The sequence below is a fragment of the Brassica napus genome, chromosome C8, assembly GCF_020379485.1.
Source record: "Brassica napus cultivar Da-Ae chromosome C8, Da-Ae, whole genome shotgun sequence".
Taxonomy (NCBI): domain Eukaryota; kingdom Viridiplantae; phylum Streptophyta; class Magnoliopsida; order Brassicales; family Brassicaceae; genus Brassica; species Brassica napus.
Genome location: NC_063451.1, coordinates 27061080 through 27079983, shown reverse-complemented (window position 1 = coordinate 27079983; position 18904 = coordinate 27061080). Strand labels below are relative to the sequence as shown.

General features: G+C 39.7%; 3 protein-coding genes across 4 annotated transcripts; 1 reads left to right on the top strand and 2 right to left on the bottom strand.

Moving 5' to 3' along the window:
• Window positions 1–7771: 7771 nt before the first annotated feature.
• Window positions 7772–11024, top strand: LOC106379924 (NAC domain-containing protein 7). Of its 2 annotated transcripts, XM_013819771.3 has the most exons (5): window positions 7923–8646; window positions 9388–9575; window positions 9682–9953; window positions 10047–10325; window positions 10470–11024. In XM_013819771.3, the coding sequence occupies exons 2-5, from the start codon at window positions 9416–9418 to the stop codon at window positions 10779–10781; spliced, it is 1023 nt and encodes a 340-aa protein (XP_013675225.1). In that variant the 5' UTR covers window positions 7923–8646; window positions 9388–9415; the 3' UTR covers window positions 10782–11024. The 2 variants fall into 2 exon arrangements, with proteins under 2 accessions (XP_013675224.1, XP_013675225.1); XM_013819770.3 differs by having other exon boundaries at window positions 7772–8646; window positions 10047–11024.
• LOC106362187 (disease resistance protein RPS5) lies at window positions 9713–18294 on the bottom strand. The gene is given in 6 exon segments (XM_048766368.1): window positions 9713–10769; window positions 11266–13290; window positions 13400–14361; window positions 14452–14983; window positions 15059–17846; window positions 17849–18294. Coding segments are annotated over 2 exon segments (2667 nt in total). The 5' UTR covers window positions 18207–18294; the 3' UTR covers window positions 9713–10769; window positions 11266–13290; window positions 13400–14361; window positions 14452–14983; window positions 15059–15537.
• Window positions 13829–14692, bottom strand: LOC106362188. Its single transcript, XM_048766888.1, has 2 exons — window positions 14452–14692; window positions 13829–14361 (listed from the first exon to the last, which is right to left on the bottom strand). Exons 1-2 carry the CDS (start codon window positions 14690–14692, stop codon window positions 13829–13831), a joined length of 774 nt encoding a protein of 257 aa, XP_048622845.1.
• Window positions 18295–18904: the final 610 nt, after the last annotated feature.

Below are 18904 nucleotides of genomic sequence, written 5' to 3'. Positions count from 1 at the left end.
CTTTGTTTTTCTAGCCTGTCATTTATTTATTTTTTGGGGTTTATTCCTTTTTCAAAGGAATATCCGGGCGGAACGACAACCTTTGGTCCCCTTACTTTTTGGAGCATTGCACTTTTTACTTCCTTACTTTCCAAACCTGGAATGGCTAGAAGGGTGGATCGAGGGACTCGGCCTCTTTCTTCTTTTATTGGGAATTCTTCTATTTGTGTGCAGCGAGGAAAAGAAATGACAAGAATATGGATAGGTTTAAACTTTGGAGTTGGCTTATAGAAAGATGGACAGTAAGGATCGCATCATTTTTGTTGCTTAGTGATGAAGGTGGAGGCTGACATGGTCTATCTGTTATATAGCATTTTTTCGGTGTCTCAAGGGGTGTTCCTATTTCTGATTTGGCTAGAGAGGAGCCAAAGTAAGACAGTGAAAGAGTGTAACTGCCGTTTTCACGTACCGAAAGGCAGGCCCTTGTATCATGCTTAGTTTTCTTTCGTTTGGCTTGCTTCCATGATATAAGGGGAAGGGGAGTGGTGAGGAGGGCCCCTTCAAGCAGACTACTTTACTAGCTTGAATTCATTCAAAGTACAGGAACTGCTTTAACAAAAGGGCTCGAACTACATGGATCTGAGACCTTCTTCCTTTAGTCTGGGAGGTAGATTATGTAGGTGACAACCTTTAATAGGTTGTTTCGATCCAAAAGAGCAAAATAATCGATGAGTAGTATGCATGGTAAGAACCTTCTCAAGTAGAGAAATATCATTTTTTATAAGAAAGATGCTAAGGCCGATATTCCTGATGTTAAGAATCTCCTCTTATGCACCCGATAAGGACCACTTAGTGCATTACTAATGACCACTGGAGAAGATCTTTTGCCTCTGCTCCTTGATAGAGCCGCTCAAGGAGTTGCTTCTTTTATCACTTTACTATTTTTTCTTCCTTGCCAATCGAAAGAGGAAGAGATTGCCATACTGTTAAGGATACATTGTCCATGTCTCTTCTCTATGAAGGCTGTTCCTATTCATATTCAAATTGTTAGATAGCTTCTATCTTTCAGTTTATATCTTTGGTTCTCGAGGTTCTCAAGTTTCAATCCAGATGTAATGGATTGTATTTCAACCTCGGGATAATAACTATATGGGTAAATTGCTTGACGATCTATCCAAAAGGAGCCGCGTCCATGCTGTTTTCCTCTCTCGCATAGAGCCAACCTTACTCTATCTGCTGTCCTGGGTGGGCTACCATCCTTTTCCAATCCACTACTTTACATGTTAGCTCGTCTCTGTCTTCGTCTTTGTGTCTGCCGAATCAATTGATGTTGCTCGTCTGTCAGGATGGCTCGACGTGGATCCCTGTTTTTATTCCTAGTTCCACCTTCTTGACATAGTTTCCGTCTCTTGAATACCAACTTTCTGCAGGGGTGGATTGAGCGGTGGCAACGTCCGAAAGGTATGATTTTGTAGTAGATGGCCCCTTCCCTTCCTTAAACGGCTTAAGAGCGCCTCGCCTTGGTTGGTGAGAAGAAAGATAGAAACTCGATTGAAAGGAGAGGTACGGATCGAGCGTAGCTTTTGAAAGCAAAAAGGATTCAATCCGCCTTGCAGCAAATACACATATGTTCTTCCCTCTCCGTCGAGTACCTTTCGTCCTTCATCAAATACTTAATGAGTTCGCCCAGAAAGAGGGTGGAATACTATTTAATTGGGGTGGGGGGGGGGGTAACGACTTTCAAACTTGCCTATAGGATCGCTTGACCTAGAACCTGTTTACACTAGTCCTGCTGTGAGGAACGAACTATCTTTTCTTTCTATACAAAATTCAAGATTCTGTTTGTGTTCCATGAACTCAATAACCACTTATTTGAATTGCTATAGCGGGTGCAGGTGAATTGGGACCAAAGATGGGGCGTGGAAGCTCTTCTAAAAGATTATCGAGACGCACACATAGAATAGGTAGAAAGAATCGATCTTCCTCCGTTCGATAGGGGGTGAACTACGCCTTACCACTTGCAGAGTGAGCTACGGGCGCTCACAGGTCGTTGCTCGCTCTCTCCACTGACGGAAAAGGCGTAACTACTCTTGGAGGAAGGGCTGGGAAGGTTGGGAAGGGAGGAGGGGAACAAGCTAACGGGAGAAGGGAAGAGAAAGAACAAAGTGAACGGCGAACAACCGAACCCTTGGGACCTTCTTCAACCCCAGGATGTGATGAGTCGAAATCGAGGTGCCAAATGACTCCAACGATAAGAGCTCTTGGGAGTCATCAGCCAGTTATCCCCGGCGTACCTTTGATCCGTTGGGCGGGAGCCCTTCCACACGGGACTCCCGGATCACTATGGCCGACTGTAACACACCCGAACCGTCCTAGACATATGGTCAATCAACCGGCCAACAATCAAACAAGAACATGACCGATCGACCGTCCATCACCCAGGGTTAGAGATGAAAGGCCAACCATCCAGCCACCAATCAAACAAGAACATGACTGATCGTCCAACCCAACACCATGGTCCGGAAGCGCTACGTGACGGGTTAGGGACGATCTAGCCAGAGTCACAAACTTTACTCCACGACCTAGAGTTAGTGTTTTCCGTTAGATCGAGGCCTAAGGCTTTTCAACCCGTACCACGACCTAACGTTGTGTTAGACCGGACTAGTCAAATATCAGAGTACTCATGAAGCACATATAAAACATTTACTTTATTGATTCAAGAAATATCCATACATTGAAATAATTCAAAACTGGGCCCGGCCTAATGCCAAATCGAGCCAACAAAACACATAACGCAATACCGTTTACAAAAGGCATGAAATCTACTCCGGCGGTCCAAAAGTGTAACACCAAGCTATCGGATCATCCTTGCTAAAGCGACATGCAAAAAAAAGACAACGGAATTGGGTGAGTAACCTAATGTTACTCAGTGAGTTACAATCCCCAACTAACAAATACAACCCCTCGCTATACCGCCCCAAACAATCTAAAGCGAGAGGTTCACCTAATCGCACAATTCAATAACATAAGCAATATCAGAAATACGCAGCGGTAAACGATAGCAAGATAACTAGCATTATGCTAATTACTAGCTCATCACCAAACTCAACCTCGATTGAAAACATGGTTTAACAACCTGAAGCACGATATAATATATATAGTTAACTCGGGCCCTGGTGACGTTAGGTTCCTCCTTCACTATCGGCAATATCCTATCTCCCTACCACAAAGGCCAGAAGAAAGAACTTTCAACCGACTGCGGTCCACTGTCCTTCGGGGTCACCGTGCGACAGCCCACAGTCCTTCGGGTCACTGCCACACTACACCGTCATGTAATCACTCAGCCATAGGCCATGACCCCGTCTATCTGAGTCTTCTTGATCCAGCGAATAAGGGGTTTCCTTGAACCCGCCGGGTACGAGGTCTGAAGGAACACTAACTCACCCCAATATGCCTAGCATTGTGGGTTACACAAATGCTATCGGCCAATATATGATTAATACTAAACCCGGTAAAAAATAACACAAGGTTCCTAGTATTAATCGCCACACAACCAACACATTCCACTTCAAACATGCCTAGCATTGTGGGTTACACAAATGCTATATGACCAATATATGATTAATACTAAACTCGGTGAAATAACACAAGGTTCCTAGTATTAATCGCAAATTAACACAATCAATCATATTCCAGAATCTGGCGTAAAGACTAATTCCAGAATACCTAACTATCCACAACTTAGTGATATCATCTAAGCATTCCGCATTCGCTAACTAACCAATCAAGCTAACCATTAGCATGCTACTACGGCTCTCAAGCAATAACAAGCATGCCATCAACTCAATCAACATAACCTCAACTATTAACTAATAAAACCGTTACTCAGTTAGACCTTGCCTCCTGCCATGATCCAACTTCCAAGTAACGAGAACATGCATGAAAACAACTCAGCAATCAATTGATCATAACTCACAGTGTTCTTTGCCGATAAGCAGCTGGTTGATTGGAGAAGACTTGGCCAAAACCCAATTGGCGACATGACTGGAGTGGACTGGACTGATCTTGTCTTGGATACAACCTCGGCTACACCATGAAGAAACTGACATGCCTCGACAGGCTGATCTGGACTCGAACAGAACCTCCTCTAGCTTCTGGACAGTTCTTCGGACTTCCCGGCGGAGTATCGAGCAGAACTTCGACTGATCTGAACCCGTAGAACTGAACTAACTCCGGACAGCATCTCTAGTTGATCATCAAAGGAACTGAGTGGCCTGGACGAATTCAGTTGGACAGAACCGTCCCTAGGCGCTGACTCGAAATCAGTAGAGAACTGACCTCGCAATCTCTCTAAAATTCTCGAAATAGATCGGAAACTCTTGCTTTCTTTTTCTACTTTTCTCTCACGTATTTAACTGGCTTTGGACAGGTCTGGATGTGTTGAAATGAGCTGGGGTCGAGGGCTATTTATAGAAGACATCAACCAATCAGCTTCAGGTTGGTGGCAGCCCGTGTGTCGTTTCGCATGGCTCCAGACGCATGCGCGGCGGCACCTCGTGCTCCACATGGCTTGCTGCATGTCCAGGACACATGCAGGACGCCACCACTACTCCCAGATATCAGGCTGCATGACTAGAACTCATGCAAGGCGCCACAGCATCACACACATGTCGAGCAGCATGCTTCGGTTGCATGCGCGGAAACACCTCGTGCTTGGTCAATCCACCTCGTGCTTCTACATGTCAGGCTGCATGTACAACTTCCATGCACGACGACACCTCAAGCTTCTGTAGACACTCAGCTTGTAATATGGTTGACACCACGTTCTGAACCCATGCAACGAGCCACCTCGAGCTTCTCGGTCCATTGCCCTGATTTCGGTCCTTCCGGTAAATTTCTGACACGCGATCAATCCCGAATATTTTTCTACTCCCATTCTGATGAGCTGAATATTTTTAATAAACTCCAATCTGAACTCTGACCTTGGCGGTAAATATTTCCTGATTCTTCGGCTTGATCAGAAACTTCCATAATACCGAAATTAAGGTTTTAGTCCAATTTTGGATTTTCCCGTCGTGCTTCTATCCCGTCGTGCTTGGTTCCAAAACATCCATCTGATCAATCTAAGGCCTTGTCAAACCATGGCCTAGTGGCATTCTTGACTCATGGTTCAAACAAGAACAATCTGATCGTCCGCAACTCGACCACCACAAAGATACTCGATCATTCTTTCTTTCTTTTTTTTTAAACGGGTTTCTACACCGACTTTCGTCTCTGTTCGACCAGTCGGTCTCACAGTCAGGCAGGCTTATACCATTACGCTCACGAGCAGAATCTTTGCTTGAGCCTACCTTCGCACTTATTTAAAAACAAATAAACCTGAGTTCTTGTGCTCAGCGAATGAACTTCCTAAGCATACTTTTTCGGATCCAAACTTCTTTGTTCTTTCTAAGTCTTCTTCTTGCATAGAAGAACGCAACTGTTGCAAAAACCGAGATTTTAGTAGTAGGCGGCATCCCCTCTTAGTTTTGTGTAAGTGGAACCATTCAGTTTTACTTCTTCTCCACATTCCTAGCGGTTGATGCAGTAATTCGCCTTTGGTTTTTTCAACTGAAATTTCTTTATAGAAAGATCTCGAAATAAGGCAGTCGAAGTTGGCACAAGAAGTAGGCGGAGTAGAGGTCCAACGGAACTCGACTGAAAGGAGAGGCATTCCTCGGTTGCGGGTTCAGGTGCGGCTAAATCAATGGGGTTGGCGGAGTTGGTAGGCGTTCCTCGGTTGGCATAGTTATGTAAATAAGAGATGTCTCATCCGGTTGAGCTGTCGCAATCAGTCTTTCTCTTCCTGGTAGCAGAACGAATAGGAGATCCAACACGATTGTATTAAGCCTGTCGCAATAAGGGTTAAGCTAGCTCATTTCCAAAAAACAAACAGGAGCTCTGTGAGATAGCAATAGAGCAGCTAGCCGATAAGTCGTGCCTTACCTCAGTACACACTACGGGCAATACGGCAGGCAACTCCTTCTCTAGAGCTTGCTAAGCTGGATTGGATCTACTGCTTAACCAAATGTAGCCTGAAGTATAGGAGGTATTATAGACTTCTGGACACGAAGACTCATCTGAGTATGCCTCATATGTCTTTGGAAAAGTCGAGTTCTTTTCTTCTTCATCAGCCTTCCTTCTCGCACTCGAAGTGGTAGGGTTTTTCGGACGTTTTCTAGGATCAGAAGGAAGCGCTATTCTGACCACTACGTGCGTTTCATTCTCTTCGATCTTATGTTTGATTTCTTTTTATGAAGTCCCACTGGGAGCTAGTGCTTGCTATCTAAGAATTGCTCCATGGATCTCATCGGAAATGTTTGATGCTTCTTGGGGCTTCTTTGGCGACCGTGAAGTCACCGGATGAATTGCCGAGTATGTAGATCTGATCCGGACGCGGCTGTTGCTCCGCGATCACCTTCGTCAATCGGGTCACAGGTATCTAACATATTCATATCTAACGATTTTCCACAAAGTGGCGACGAAAGGTATAACTTGTACAAACCTTTCCATTTTCCTATTCGATCCGATCCATTAGTTCGTAGAGCTATTTACTCGATTGCAGACATTTCTGGAACACATCTAATAGAGGGACAAAGAGTAAATTTGGAAAGAACGTATTGTCAAACTCTTTCAGATATGAATCTATCCGATTCAGAAGAGAAGAGCTTTGTTGGAACTGGATTGGATCGCCAAGTGGCTTTAGATTCGGGGGATCCCACTATAGCCGAACAAGAGGGAAAAATCATTTATACTGACACTGAGAAGATAATTTTATCGGGGAATGAGAATACTGTAAGTATTCCATTAATTATGTATCAACGCTCAAACAAAAATACTTGTATGCATCAAAAACCTCAGGTTCGCCGGGGTAAATGCATTAAAAAGGGAAAAAAATTAGCGGATGGTACTGCTACAGTTGGTGGAACTTTTAAAATCGTGAGGGTTCAAGTCCCTCTATCCCCAACCCTACTCCCTAAAAAAATCTGTTTGACACCTTACCCTCTTTTTAGTTATTCAAAAATTCATTATCTTTTTTCATTCATCCGACACTTTTACAAACTCGAATTTCTTTTCTTATTATATACAAGTCTTGTGGGATATATCATACATATACAAATGAGAAAGAAATATCGATTTGAATTATTTCGAATCTAAATCATTTTTCATTCTAAACTTAGAAAGTCTTCTTTTCGAAGATCCAATAAATTTCCGGTCTAAATTTTTTTTCATTTACTACTTTTGCATTTCTTTTAATTGATATAGACCGAAGTCATCTCATAAAATGAGAATGATACTTCGGTAATGACCGGGATAGCTCATCTTTGGAATAAACTCCAGTTAGAAAAGGAAATCCAATTTAAGCTGCCTATGAACATTATGGCAAGGGAAGGAGGAGGGCAAGCCCCCCCCCCCCCCCCCCCCCCCCCCCATCTTCCGCATATCTTACTCATCTGACATGGCATGAATCACCGAACCAGCACTCAGGACGGCTTGGCCGGTAATAGGTATTTGGTTTACTGTTTTAGGTATTAGTACTATGGCTTTCAACCTAAATGGTTTCAATTTCAACCGATCAGTAGTTGGAAAAGAAAAAAAATCAACTTGATCCTTAAAAGAAAATTGTTAATTCACATTATAATGGATACACTATGTTTTGAATGAATTAGTCGTATATATTCAACTTTTGATTGCATAATTAAGCTTATATGAAGTAGCTAGTGGGTAACTTATAACATATTATTTTCAACATTTATGAAATAAAAAAATTAAAGAAATATGCAGATATTCCTTTAAAAAGATATTATGATAGTCTTTAGCATTTAGTGTTTTGTGCAGAAACGTTCAAGTAATTACTGTCTCTATAGAAAAGGAGAAAAAATATCTGAAAATTATGGATGTATAGATATTTGGACAAAACACATACTAAAAGCCAATATTTGAGTTACTTTTAGTATGGATATAAGACATTTTTGGACATGAAAAATGACCTAACTGAAACTAATAAAATAAGCTTAATGTAAAGGACAAACAAAAGAAAGAACCTTAATAGGGATGACCAAGCATATCCATCAAGAGCTGGTGGGTGGTAATGTATGTTGCCACCTCTCTCTTTCTCTCTGGAAATACTACTTCGCCCCCTTATCCTTCTCTCTCTACTTCCTTCTCTCTCTACTCCCGAAGCTTTTGCAACAAATTAAGTCCCCCTCTGTCTTTCTCTCTCTAGGTGCAAGAAGACTCAGAGAGAAAAGAAAAGTATGATTGATAGGGAAAGAGAGAGATAAAAAACTAAAATATAATAGATTATTAGGACACGGTTGTCATCTTCTTTTTTGTGTCTTTTGTGCGCTCTTCATCGATTGATCTTCTTTATATTAAACCCTACTCTCTTTCTCCTTTTCCCATTCTTTTTATCATTCTTTCTTTCTCTCTTCGGGATCTGATATCTACTTCCGGTAACCTATTCCAGAGAAGCACTGTCAAATCTTGTCCCCTCTTCTTTCAGGGACCCCCTTCTCTCCCTAGTCTTGTGTTGAAGTGTTCAAACTTCTGATGAGAAGCATACAGTAGCCAAAACACACAAAATTTCGTTTCAGCTGAATAATCTTCTATCTAGAGTTTCTTCAGGTAAAACCCTAATCCACTATCAACTTTTTATTCTTCTCCGATCATCACCTTCACAAATACTTTGTTTTTCTTTCTTGTTTAGGTAAAAGTATTTACTTTTGAATCATCGTTAATCCATTATCGTCGTCTTCGTTAATCACCTTGATTATCATCGTCATATTTTATCTCATCATACTTAATCTTGCTGATATTACAAGCAAAGCAAAATATCATCTAAGTCTTAACTATTAAGTTAATATAGAAAATCAATCGATCTTCGTTGTGTTGATTAGGATTTTTAATACGCTTTTATACAAGAATCTAGAAAATCAACCTCAGTTTAAAGGCTGTTCTCCTCTTCATTTTCTGAACTTTACTTGTTTGGTTACATTAACTTAAATGCAATAAAACATCCAAGATTATGTTATACAAATGAATCAATAATTAAGCAGATTTTTTACTTTAATTGATCGATCTTGTTCATAATATATATATATATATATATAGTGCACGTATCTAACTGTATAATTTAAACTATCATCATATGAAAAATGGGAATTGTTATACTCTGATTATTTACCGTGAATCTAATAAAAATAAATTTAATCATTCCGGGGAAATATAGTTTTACCATGTGATTGGTCTTCATATATCATAGTTGTAACAAAAGTAGCTGCTAACTAAGACATAACACTCATTATCAAAATCACATAATTATGTTAACAATATATATATGTAACTGTTAGTTTTTTTAATAAGCAGGTTATTAATTAATTACGAAGTCGAAAGTATGAATTCATTTTCACACGTTCCTCCGGGTTTTAGATTTCACCCAACAGACGAAGAACTTGTAGACTACTACCTGAGGAAAAAAGTTGCATCCAAGAGAATAGAAATCGATTTCATAAAGGACATTGATCTTTACAAGATTGAGCCATGGGATCTTCAAGGTTTGCCTCATCACATGGCCTCTATATATAGCCTTCATTCTTTATTCTAATTTCCTAATAAAAGTTAAAGAAAAAAAAAACTGATTTCATTTCTTTGTAAAAATAGAGTTGTGCAAAATTGGACATGAGGAGCAAAGTGACTGGTACTTCTTTAGCCATAAAGACAAAAAGTATCCCACAGGGACTCGAACCAACAGAGCAACTAAAGCAGGGTTTTGGAAAGCCACTGGAAGAGATAAGGCTATATACTTGAGGCATAGCCTTATTGGTATGAGGAAAACACTTGTATTTTACAAAGGAAGAGCCCCAAATGGACAAAAATCTGATTGGATCATGCATGAATACCGCTTAGAAACCGATGAAAATGGAACTCCTCAGGTATTATATCAACCCTAAACCATAACTTCTCTTCACACAATCGTGATCTCCTAGACCATTTGAGATCATCCCATATATGATATTTGGTTGTAGGAAGAAGGCTGGGTTGTGTGTAGGGTTTTCAAGAAGAGATTGGCTGCAGTGAGACGAATGGGAGATTACGACTCATCGCCTTCACATTGGTATGACGACCAGCTCTCTTTTATGGCATCTGAGCTCGAGACAAACGGTCCACGGCGGATTCTCTCCAATCATCATCATCAGCACCAGCATCAGTACCAACAGCATTTACCATATGGATTCAATGCATCTGCTTACGCTCTCAACAACCCTAACTTGCCAAGCAAGCAAGAGCTACAATACAACCACCTGGTACAACAACATCATTTTCTTCATGAATCTCCTTTATCATTCCTCCAACTTCCTCAGCTTGAAAGCCCTAAGATCCAACAAGATAATAGTAATTGCATCTCAAGCAACCACGATAATAACTCGAGCCGTATTGCCAACTTGCAGCAGTCTAATCTCGCGCATGAGGAACAACTGAATCAAGGGAATCAGATTTTCAGCTCTCCATACATGAATAGCGGGAACGAGCAAGCGATGGACCAGGTCACCGACTGGAGAGTTCTTGATAAATTCGTCGCTTCTCAGCTAAGCAACGAAGAGGCCGCCACAGCTTCTGCTTCTCAACAGAACAATGCCAATGACACAAGCAACATGGAGTACCAAGTTGATGAAGAAAAAGATCAGGAAAGAGTTTCCGACATGGGAGAAGAATATGCTGCTTCTACTTCTTCGAGTTGTCAGATTGACCTATGGAAGTGAGCAGAAATAATATATCATATAAATGCATATATCCACATATATATACGTACACACGAACACTAATTAAGTGTAGATGTTGATTACGGTACATAATTATATTTGCTTTGATTGATTCTATTAATTACTACATTATTGAACTTATGTTATATGCATATATACTTGTACTTGATAAGATTAACCATATAAATTATAATCTAAATGTAACTCCCATATTTTTTTTTTTGAAAAAGAGACAATTGTCTCTTCTTATCATTTTAGTTTTTAAATAATCTGCTATTTCAATTTTATTTGCCTCGGATTCTCGCTGTACTATAATCACATAATCACATCTCAGTTTGTTCTTTAGAATTCAAGATTATTGAATTTGGTATTCTGAAAAATTATGCCTTAATTATGTTTGTATATAATTTGAACATGTACAACAATAGCAGCATACATAAAATTCAGAAGAGTATTCAAATGACACATGTAGTCTGCCACTTACCAGAGTTGTGTTCATAAGGATAATAATTCCAAGGAAGCTTGATGGGTATGTATAACCATAAATAGTGTAAGAAGATGGAGAAGAATGTGGTTTTAAGGAGATACAAAAAAATTATTTACATATTGGCTCGAGTCAAGATTATGTTATATAGAGACAGGCAGTGGAGAAAGAAGGAATGATTTTATTTTTGTTTCTTCTGGTCAAAAGAAGAAGAGCATTTACTTTTTTATTATCTCATGGAGAATTTAACAATTATTATGTTTTTTCAAGGTCGGCACAAAAAGAAACCGTATATTACAATTTACTTCGTATATTACATTTTCACTGCAATTAAATGAATATAATTTGTGACTAATATTTGTTACAACATGCATGATTTTTTTCTACAACATGCAACGTTGATTCAAACCAGTTTGAACATATACATGTGTGTCTAATATATTAAATTTTTCCTACATAGTTGTAAACTCTATTAAAAAGAAAAATTGTTGTAAACTTTGTCGCGAATTCCATCCGATACGATTATAACATTCCCTACGAAATTTCATCGCGTACACAAGAAACTCCATATCGCTATGCTGAAAGATATTCCAATGGAAAAGCGACGAATATTATTCTCATTTGTCGATCTAAGATCATTTTTAAATCTTTAGCAAAAAAAAAAGAAAATTGTGAAAACGATCAAAAATCTTCGCCATTTATTTTGGTGCAAGGGACATCATAATTTGGGCGTGCTCTTTAAGTTTGACAAACAAGGTCCAGCCGATAAGCTTGGATATATCAAAATTTTTTTTTTTTTTTTTTGGTAAAAGATATATCAAAAATTTCTTACTATTGTCGATCATAAAAACAAATAACTAGTTACCCATTCCAAAAAAAAAAAAAAAAAGTGTTTTCACCTCTTTGCCGGAAACTCAAGCATTATAAATAGTCTCTCCCACCGTGAGTTGAACCCAAATGGCAGAACCCTTTACCACTAGGCCAACTCATAGTTTGTAAATCGCCAAAGTCGTCTGCACCGATCTGAAATCATAAAGAAAACATTTAGCATAATATGAGACAGAGGCATGTGAACTATCATCATCAGTGTGTCTTTTACTTCATCTTTTACTTAGGCCACAAATCCCAAGACCATTTACTCCTTCCATTCTTGAAATTAAAATTTTCTAGAGTATTCACGTTAATTAAAAATTTAATAAATATTTATAATTTAATTTATTTTTATTTTTATTATACATTTTCCAATAAATTTTTACCAATGAAATTTAATCAATTTAAATATTCTCAATTAATGTTTTTCAAAAGTATAAAAAAGTACCTTAACAATATAGAAAATCTATTTTTGTGGAACAAGAAAAAAATCTAAAAAATCTTAATTTCAGGAATAGAAGGAGTATGTTTTTGAATCTAACTAAACTTTGAAGTAATTATTTATTCAGATGTTCAAGAAGTTCGATAAACGGAAGAAAAGGACACATTCCATTTAGGCTTTGAATGGTGACCAAGGAACGAAAGAGAACACTGAATACCTTATCATTCGAAAAAAAAAAACATCATTCACAAGGAATAGTTTTTCCTTCTTATTCTTCTCCATACCTTTTTTTTGTAGAAAAATATAGAACAAAAACATTTTTTTGTTAAATTTGATAAGGGACAAGCATTCATTTTCATTCCTGCAATTTTATTCATATACGTTCATTTCCTATTCGTTCCTCGTGTTCCCGAAAAAGAGTCTTAATTTAAACAAGCATTGGGTTTAAACCAGCAAAAGGAAACATAGACTAGGAAGGAAGATAAGAGCTTCACTACACTTCAGGGGTGCCTTCCTCATACGTTTGTTCTTGGGAGATTATCCTATCTACACCATGTATATGAAACAATGAGTATTTGGACATGTATTACATTTTAAAAAAAAAATCTACAACTATATCATTAAGAAAAACTTGCCTCATGGTTGTAGTTGGATATTTTAGTTAGCGTGCGCTCGCGGTCTTGAAATTCACAACGCGAAATAATTCTATTCTCCTGTTTGACAACGAATGGAAAGAGGTTGTTGCTCAAAATGGTTAAACAATGGAACAATCTATTGATACAGAGAGAGATTGATACAGAGAGAGGGAGAGAGGATGCGTACTTCCTTTGCATGTGTTTTACTTCTTGAGAGATGCTTAGTGAACTCATCGAGGCTTTCACAATTTGCAATAAAACATTCTCGTAGATGCACTTTCACTGCAGTTCTTAAGAATCTGTCGACTTCTTTTCTCTGAAAAACCTCCAAGTAAGCTTTCCCAGAGCCACTCAGCGGAAGTGAGCATAACTGTCATTTTACAAGGCCTAAATGAGTAAGCCAAAAAACAGTTGTAGTTACTCTTTTGTAGATAACGAGAAATAAGCGACGGGACGTAGTCGTCCCAATCCACATCCGATAACCAGTAGAGGGTATGTGCAAGATCGACTCCAGTGGAAGAGAGCGCTACAAGATGGTGATGAGGGGTTTCTTTATAGTCGGCATAGGCAGTGATAGAAACAGGACCAGAGTAGCCTATCTTCTTAAATGAGGCTTCTAACTTGGACGGACCAAACGAGCATCATACCCCTCTGGAATCAGACATTTAACCATGTCCCACCAAACCTGAATTTTAGATGTGGCGTGCTCAGGCGTGGCCCTGTAGTTCCTTCTCCACGTCTTCGTTACACATTCGAGTCGTGTGTACCACCTAGCGCTTGTAAACTCTTCCCGTCCATGCTTATAACTGGAGAGATGCTTCCTGAATTTCTCCAGGCTTTGGCAATCAAACTCGCAAGATTTGCAATAAAACATGGCAGATGATAATCCACCCGCCACAAGTGGTGCGCCTCCTCCTTCTTCTAGTAATTTATTCCAAAGCCATATTGCATTCCGGAGCAGGAAGAAATCTTTGTAACTCTCGACTGAATAAGCCATAAAAAGTTTGTACCTAGTGCGCTGTTGTAGCCGGGCTAGATCCCAGGAGAAGTCACCTTCCACGTGATCGGATACGATCATTATTGTCGCTGGAGGTGGATTATGACCTCGCCATTCCACAATATCCTCGTACATGAGTTTGCACGTACATTCTGTGAATGGATTTAAGAAAACATAATAATGTTTAGTGTAGGGGTTTTTGTTTTGTTATATATATACTACCATTAGAGAAAAAGACTAACCGGATATGGTATGTGCAACAGCGACTCGAGTGGAAGAGAGCGCTTGAAGGTGGTGATCAGGGGTTTTTGTTTGGTCGGCATAGGCAGTGATGGAGACAGAACCAGAGAAGCCTCGTTCCTTGCACGCCCTTTCTATACTTGGACGTACCCGACGAGCATCATACCCCTCCGGAATTGGACAGTCCTTCATGTCCCACCACGCAACTATTTTAGCTGTCTTCACAGCATCATTCCCCGCCATCCTCTCTAACAAACCTAAACAAACACAAGTCCTCCCTCCATCCCTGGTACCACCGACCAAACTAATGGGCCTAAAAAGGGGTTTAAACTCCGGTTCGTTCAATTTTGTAAAGAAGAGATGATCTCCCCCGTGTGAGGGATTTCCATCTTTTTATCCACTTTGATTGGACAAGATGTGCACACCCATATGTCACTTGAATATCTTCTGCCTTTGTTTGCACTGTTCTTGATCTTCTCTTGGGAAGTATGATCTCGGTTCCTAGACCTTGTTTAGAGAAATCTCCAACAATATCTGGAACATAACATCGATAAGAACCAATAGATATACTACAATACATAACTTGATGTTGTGTTGGCATTGCCTTACCACAGCAGCGTATGCATCTTCTCTGTTCTGCATTTCACTCATGCTAAGTCAAAGGATGTTCAAACATCCATCACTTTCAAATCATCCACACAAGTAAACCAAAACTTTCATAAAAGTGCAATTGTTTTATGAGCATTATGTACATTAACATTGCTAAACCAAGAACAGAGAGAAAGAGTGAAGAGGAACTAACATTACAATCATTCTGTCTGAAAGCTTCTGATAATGTCCCATGTTCATCCAATACATAAACTCTCCACTAACTGGTCCACGTATGTGCTTCATCTCTCGGCCATCTTTGACACGACACACAAGCATTGAAACGTCTAGCATATTATACAAATAGGGAGATAAGAAAAATACTTAATTATGCAAATAATAGGAGAGAGCAAGAGTTGTACAAACCAGCAAATGTCGTGAAACCACTGGCGACATAAAGTTTTACAAAAAAAAAAAAAAAAAAGAAAAGCAAGTGAAGTTCATTGTGTAGCTCGCCAGTGCCACCTGCACGAAGTTAAGAAACGAACTCGAGTGGCTTGGTCCTCCCATTCAAGCTTTTCTATCCATTCTCTGTCTCCATAACTTAGGACCAGTTCTTTACCCCCGGCGCCACTATTTGAATCCAATGGAAGCTTTCTTAGCTTCCAACATTTTTCAACGTGGATAACTTTCAGACATGGAAACGGCAGAGCATTCCAATATATTTTCTCGAGCCCACGTAAAGCAGATAGGTGCAGCGTTTCTAGTCTCCTAAAAGGAACAATGGTAGCTGCATTCTCAACACTCGCAGCTTTCTCTTGGTAAATTATATCCTCTAATTGCCTTGAGAAACTAACTTGGAGAAAAGCAAGGTTTGGAGCAAACAACAGCCACGTCAAATCCTTAAGACCATGACATTTAGTTATAAAGACTTTAGAGAGGTTTGAGAAGTATGGAGCTGTGTGAATTTTGTTCCATGATGATGATGACGAAGAAGTTGTCTTCTCTATCTCCATCTCCCTCATTCCACACCTTTTAATGCTGAGCCTACGGAGATTGACTATAGTTGGCAAAGTCAAGACTCTCATTGATTCTTCCTCAAGGTACTTAAAATCAACCTCTCTGATACACACGACCAACCTATGAGACCATAACAATGGCTTCACAACCGAAGCCGATGATATATCTATGGTTACAACTTGTAGATGTTCCAAGAGTTCTAGCTCATTCACTAGCCTCATATCTAGCACCAAACCTCGTAGTCCTAATGTTCTCAAATTCCACAAACTTGATATCCCTAAAATACTCCCTAGTCTGCTCATGTGTTCCAGATTGAGATGTATTAACTTCTTCAATTCCCATAAACCAACCGGTAGCTGATTTACACATGTATATGACACGTCCAAATATCTCAAAGAGCCCAACTCTGATATTTCTTCTGGTAGTTCCTCAAGACTGTGATTCTCTGATAGATCCAAAACAGCTAGATGAGGCATGCATCGAAAGAACTCACCCGAGATCTTTACAAACGCGTTTTTTTGTAGAAATAGAGTTGTAAGCTCACCACACTCGTGACTGTCAAAGATCTCTTCAATCCCGTTATTCATCAAAGACATCTTTCTCACAGTAGCCCACTCCTTGAGTTTTGGTACTTCACGTAACCCAACACCAGCTCGCACAACACATCTCTCCTTTTGATTACCAAAATCAGATGATATCCACAACGCCATCTCACGAACCACATCATGCATTTTCACGTATGATTTATCCTTTCTTTCCTCCATCAACAAACATGCACGGACAAGTGTACCAACGATCTCATAACCTTGGTTTAATGTCCTCTCTCTACTTTCCTTTTCACTTACGAACCCCTCACATATCCAGTACTCTACCAGCCTCTCTTTATCAATATGATAATCTTCAGGAAACAAAGAGCAATAGAGGAAGCATGATCTCACCATCTCCCCACTTAAATTATCATAGCTATACTTCAAAACAGGAAGGATCTCATCTTCCATACCTGAAAATTCTGTGGCAGATGATGTCAAAACGTCAACCGCATGACACCATTCATGTACTGTCCTTTTGCATGCCATGGTTTCACCGATAACATTGAGTGCTAACGGTAGGCCACGGCATTTCCTAGCGACTTTTCTCGCAAGTTCTGGAATGTCTGGATGACTTCCCAGTGTGTTTTCCCCAACTGTCCTTTGGAACAGATCCCATGACTCGTCTGGTTGCAAACAGCTAACTTCCACTGGATCATCAACCCCCATGCGGCCACACACATCTCGAGAGCGAGTTGTGAACGCTACCTTGCATCCATTATCTCTAGTTGGGTACGGGACTCCTACCGCTTTTAAATCCACTTTCTCCCATATGTCATCCAACAATAACGCAAACTTTCTTCTTCTAAGAACATTGTAGATGTCAAGGGCTCTCTGGTTCTCGTCTTTCTCTCCCGAACCCATCTCCACAAGGCCAACCTTTTGAGCTATGTCTCTTTGAATCTTACGGACTGTTGCACTTTTAAACACAACAACCCATATCACAACTTCAAACCTGTCACTTATTTCAGAAAACTTATTGTTGATCTGTGTGAGTAGTGTGGTTTTCCCCACTCCTCCCATACCGTACAGACCCAACATCCCTGATCCATCTTCCATGAGAAGCGTCCATGCCTTTTCAAGCATTCTTTCCTGACCAAAAATGGTGGGTTGAATAGGGATCTCATCCACCTCACCAAACGTAGATGCCTCGACCACCACATCAAATCCTCCTTGAGAACTCAGTTTCTCAACATCAGGCGAACACTTCTCCCATAAAGATAGCTCAGTTTTAAATCTTTGGAGCAAAAACCACATAGGCACAACCTTTGAAGCTCAGCCTCATAAGTACTAAGCAGATCGTCGACTTTTTTTTTGGTGGTTAGGACATTAGCATGCCATACCTGAACTTGGGAAATCCTTTGTTGACGCCCTGTAAACTCCTCTCTGCCCACTGTTCTCAGCACATCGTCTAGCTTTGCCGTGAGCATTGCCATGGCATGCTGAAGAGCAACGATATTCTCAGGAAGGTTGTGGATATAACACCCCCTGAGGCATAACCACTGAGAAAATTGATTCACCACTTGATCACATGGCAACGAGACAGAGAAACAACCGCCCATCTCTGCACAATTGAGGTAGAGAGAGAGAGAGAGATAAGATTTTTTAGCGTCAAGAAAGAACAAGTCAATGCTACTGTGCACAATAGAAAATATCTAAAAAGACTTGTCTAGTAGTATCCAAAGAGGTCAACTGTATATTTGACTTTTCTTTTTAAAGGTTAAAATCGGGTATATTAAAAAATTAGACCTAACATTGGGATGGGATATGCAGTCTACGGATGGACCAGCTCTCGGATATTCAAATGAACCATAAATAATCAGTCTATATCCGTGTGACCATATGTGGAACTAATAATTTCGCATTAGAAGAGAGTCTGGAGTTGCACTTTTCCTCTATTGGAAACCATTAGAGATTTGACTATTCTTAAAAAGACAAAAATTATTGACTCTGGCTAGTGGCTAGCCAACTGTACTTGACTAAGACATAATAATTAGATGCATTCTCCATATGAGAAGAGGTCGTTTAACAAGAAAGATATAGGGATAGTAGAGAGAGAGATGATGCGAGATTAATGTTGACATATATAAATATATGTTACAAACGTTATTCTCTAAATGTGTCCACCAGGAACAAGTCACTCAAAATTCAACTTAAAAATTAACTTCAACATGAGGAGCATGTAGTTTGTTTTTTTTATAAAAGGTTAACCTTTGGCTCATAATAGTCAGAAGCAAATAAGTAAATGGCATTGAGACAG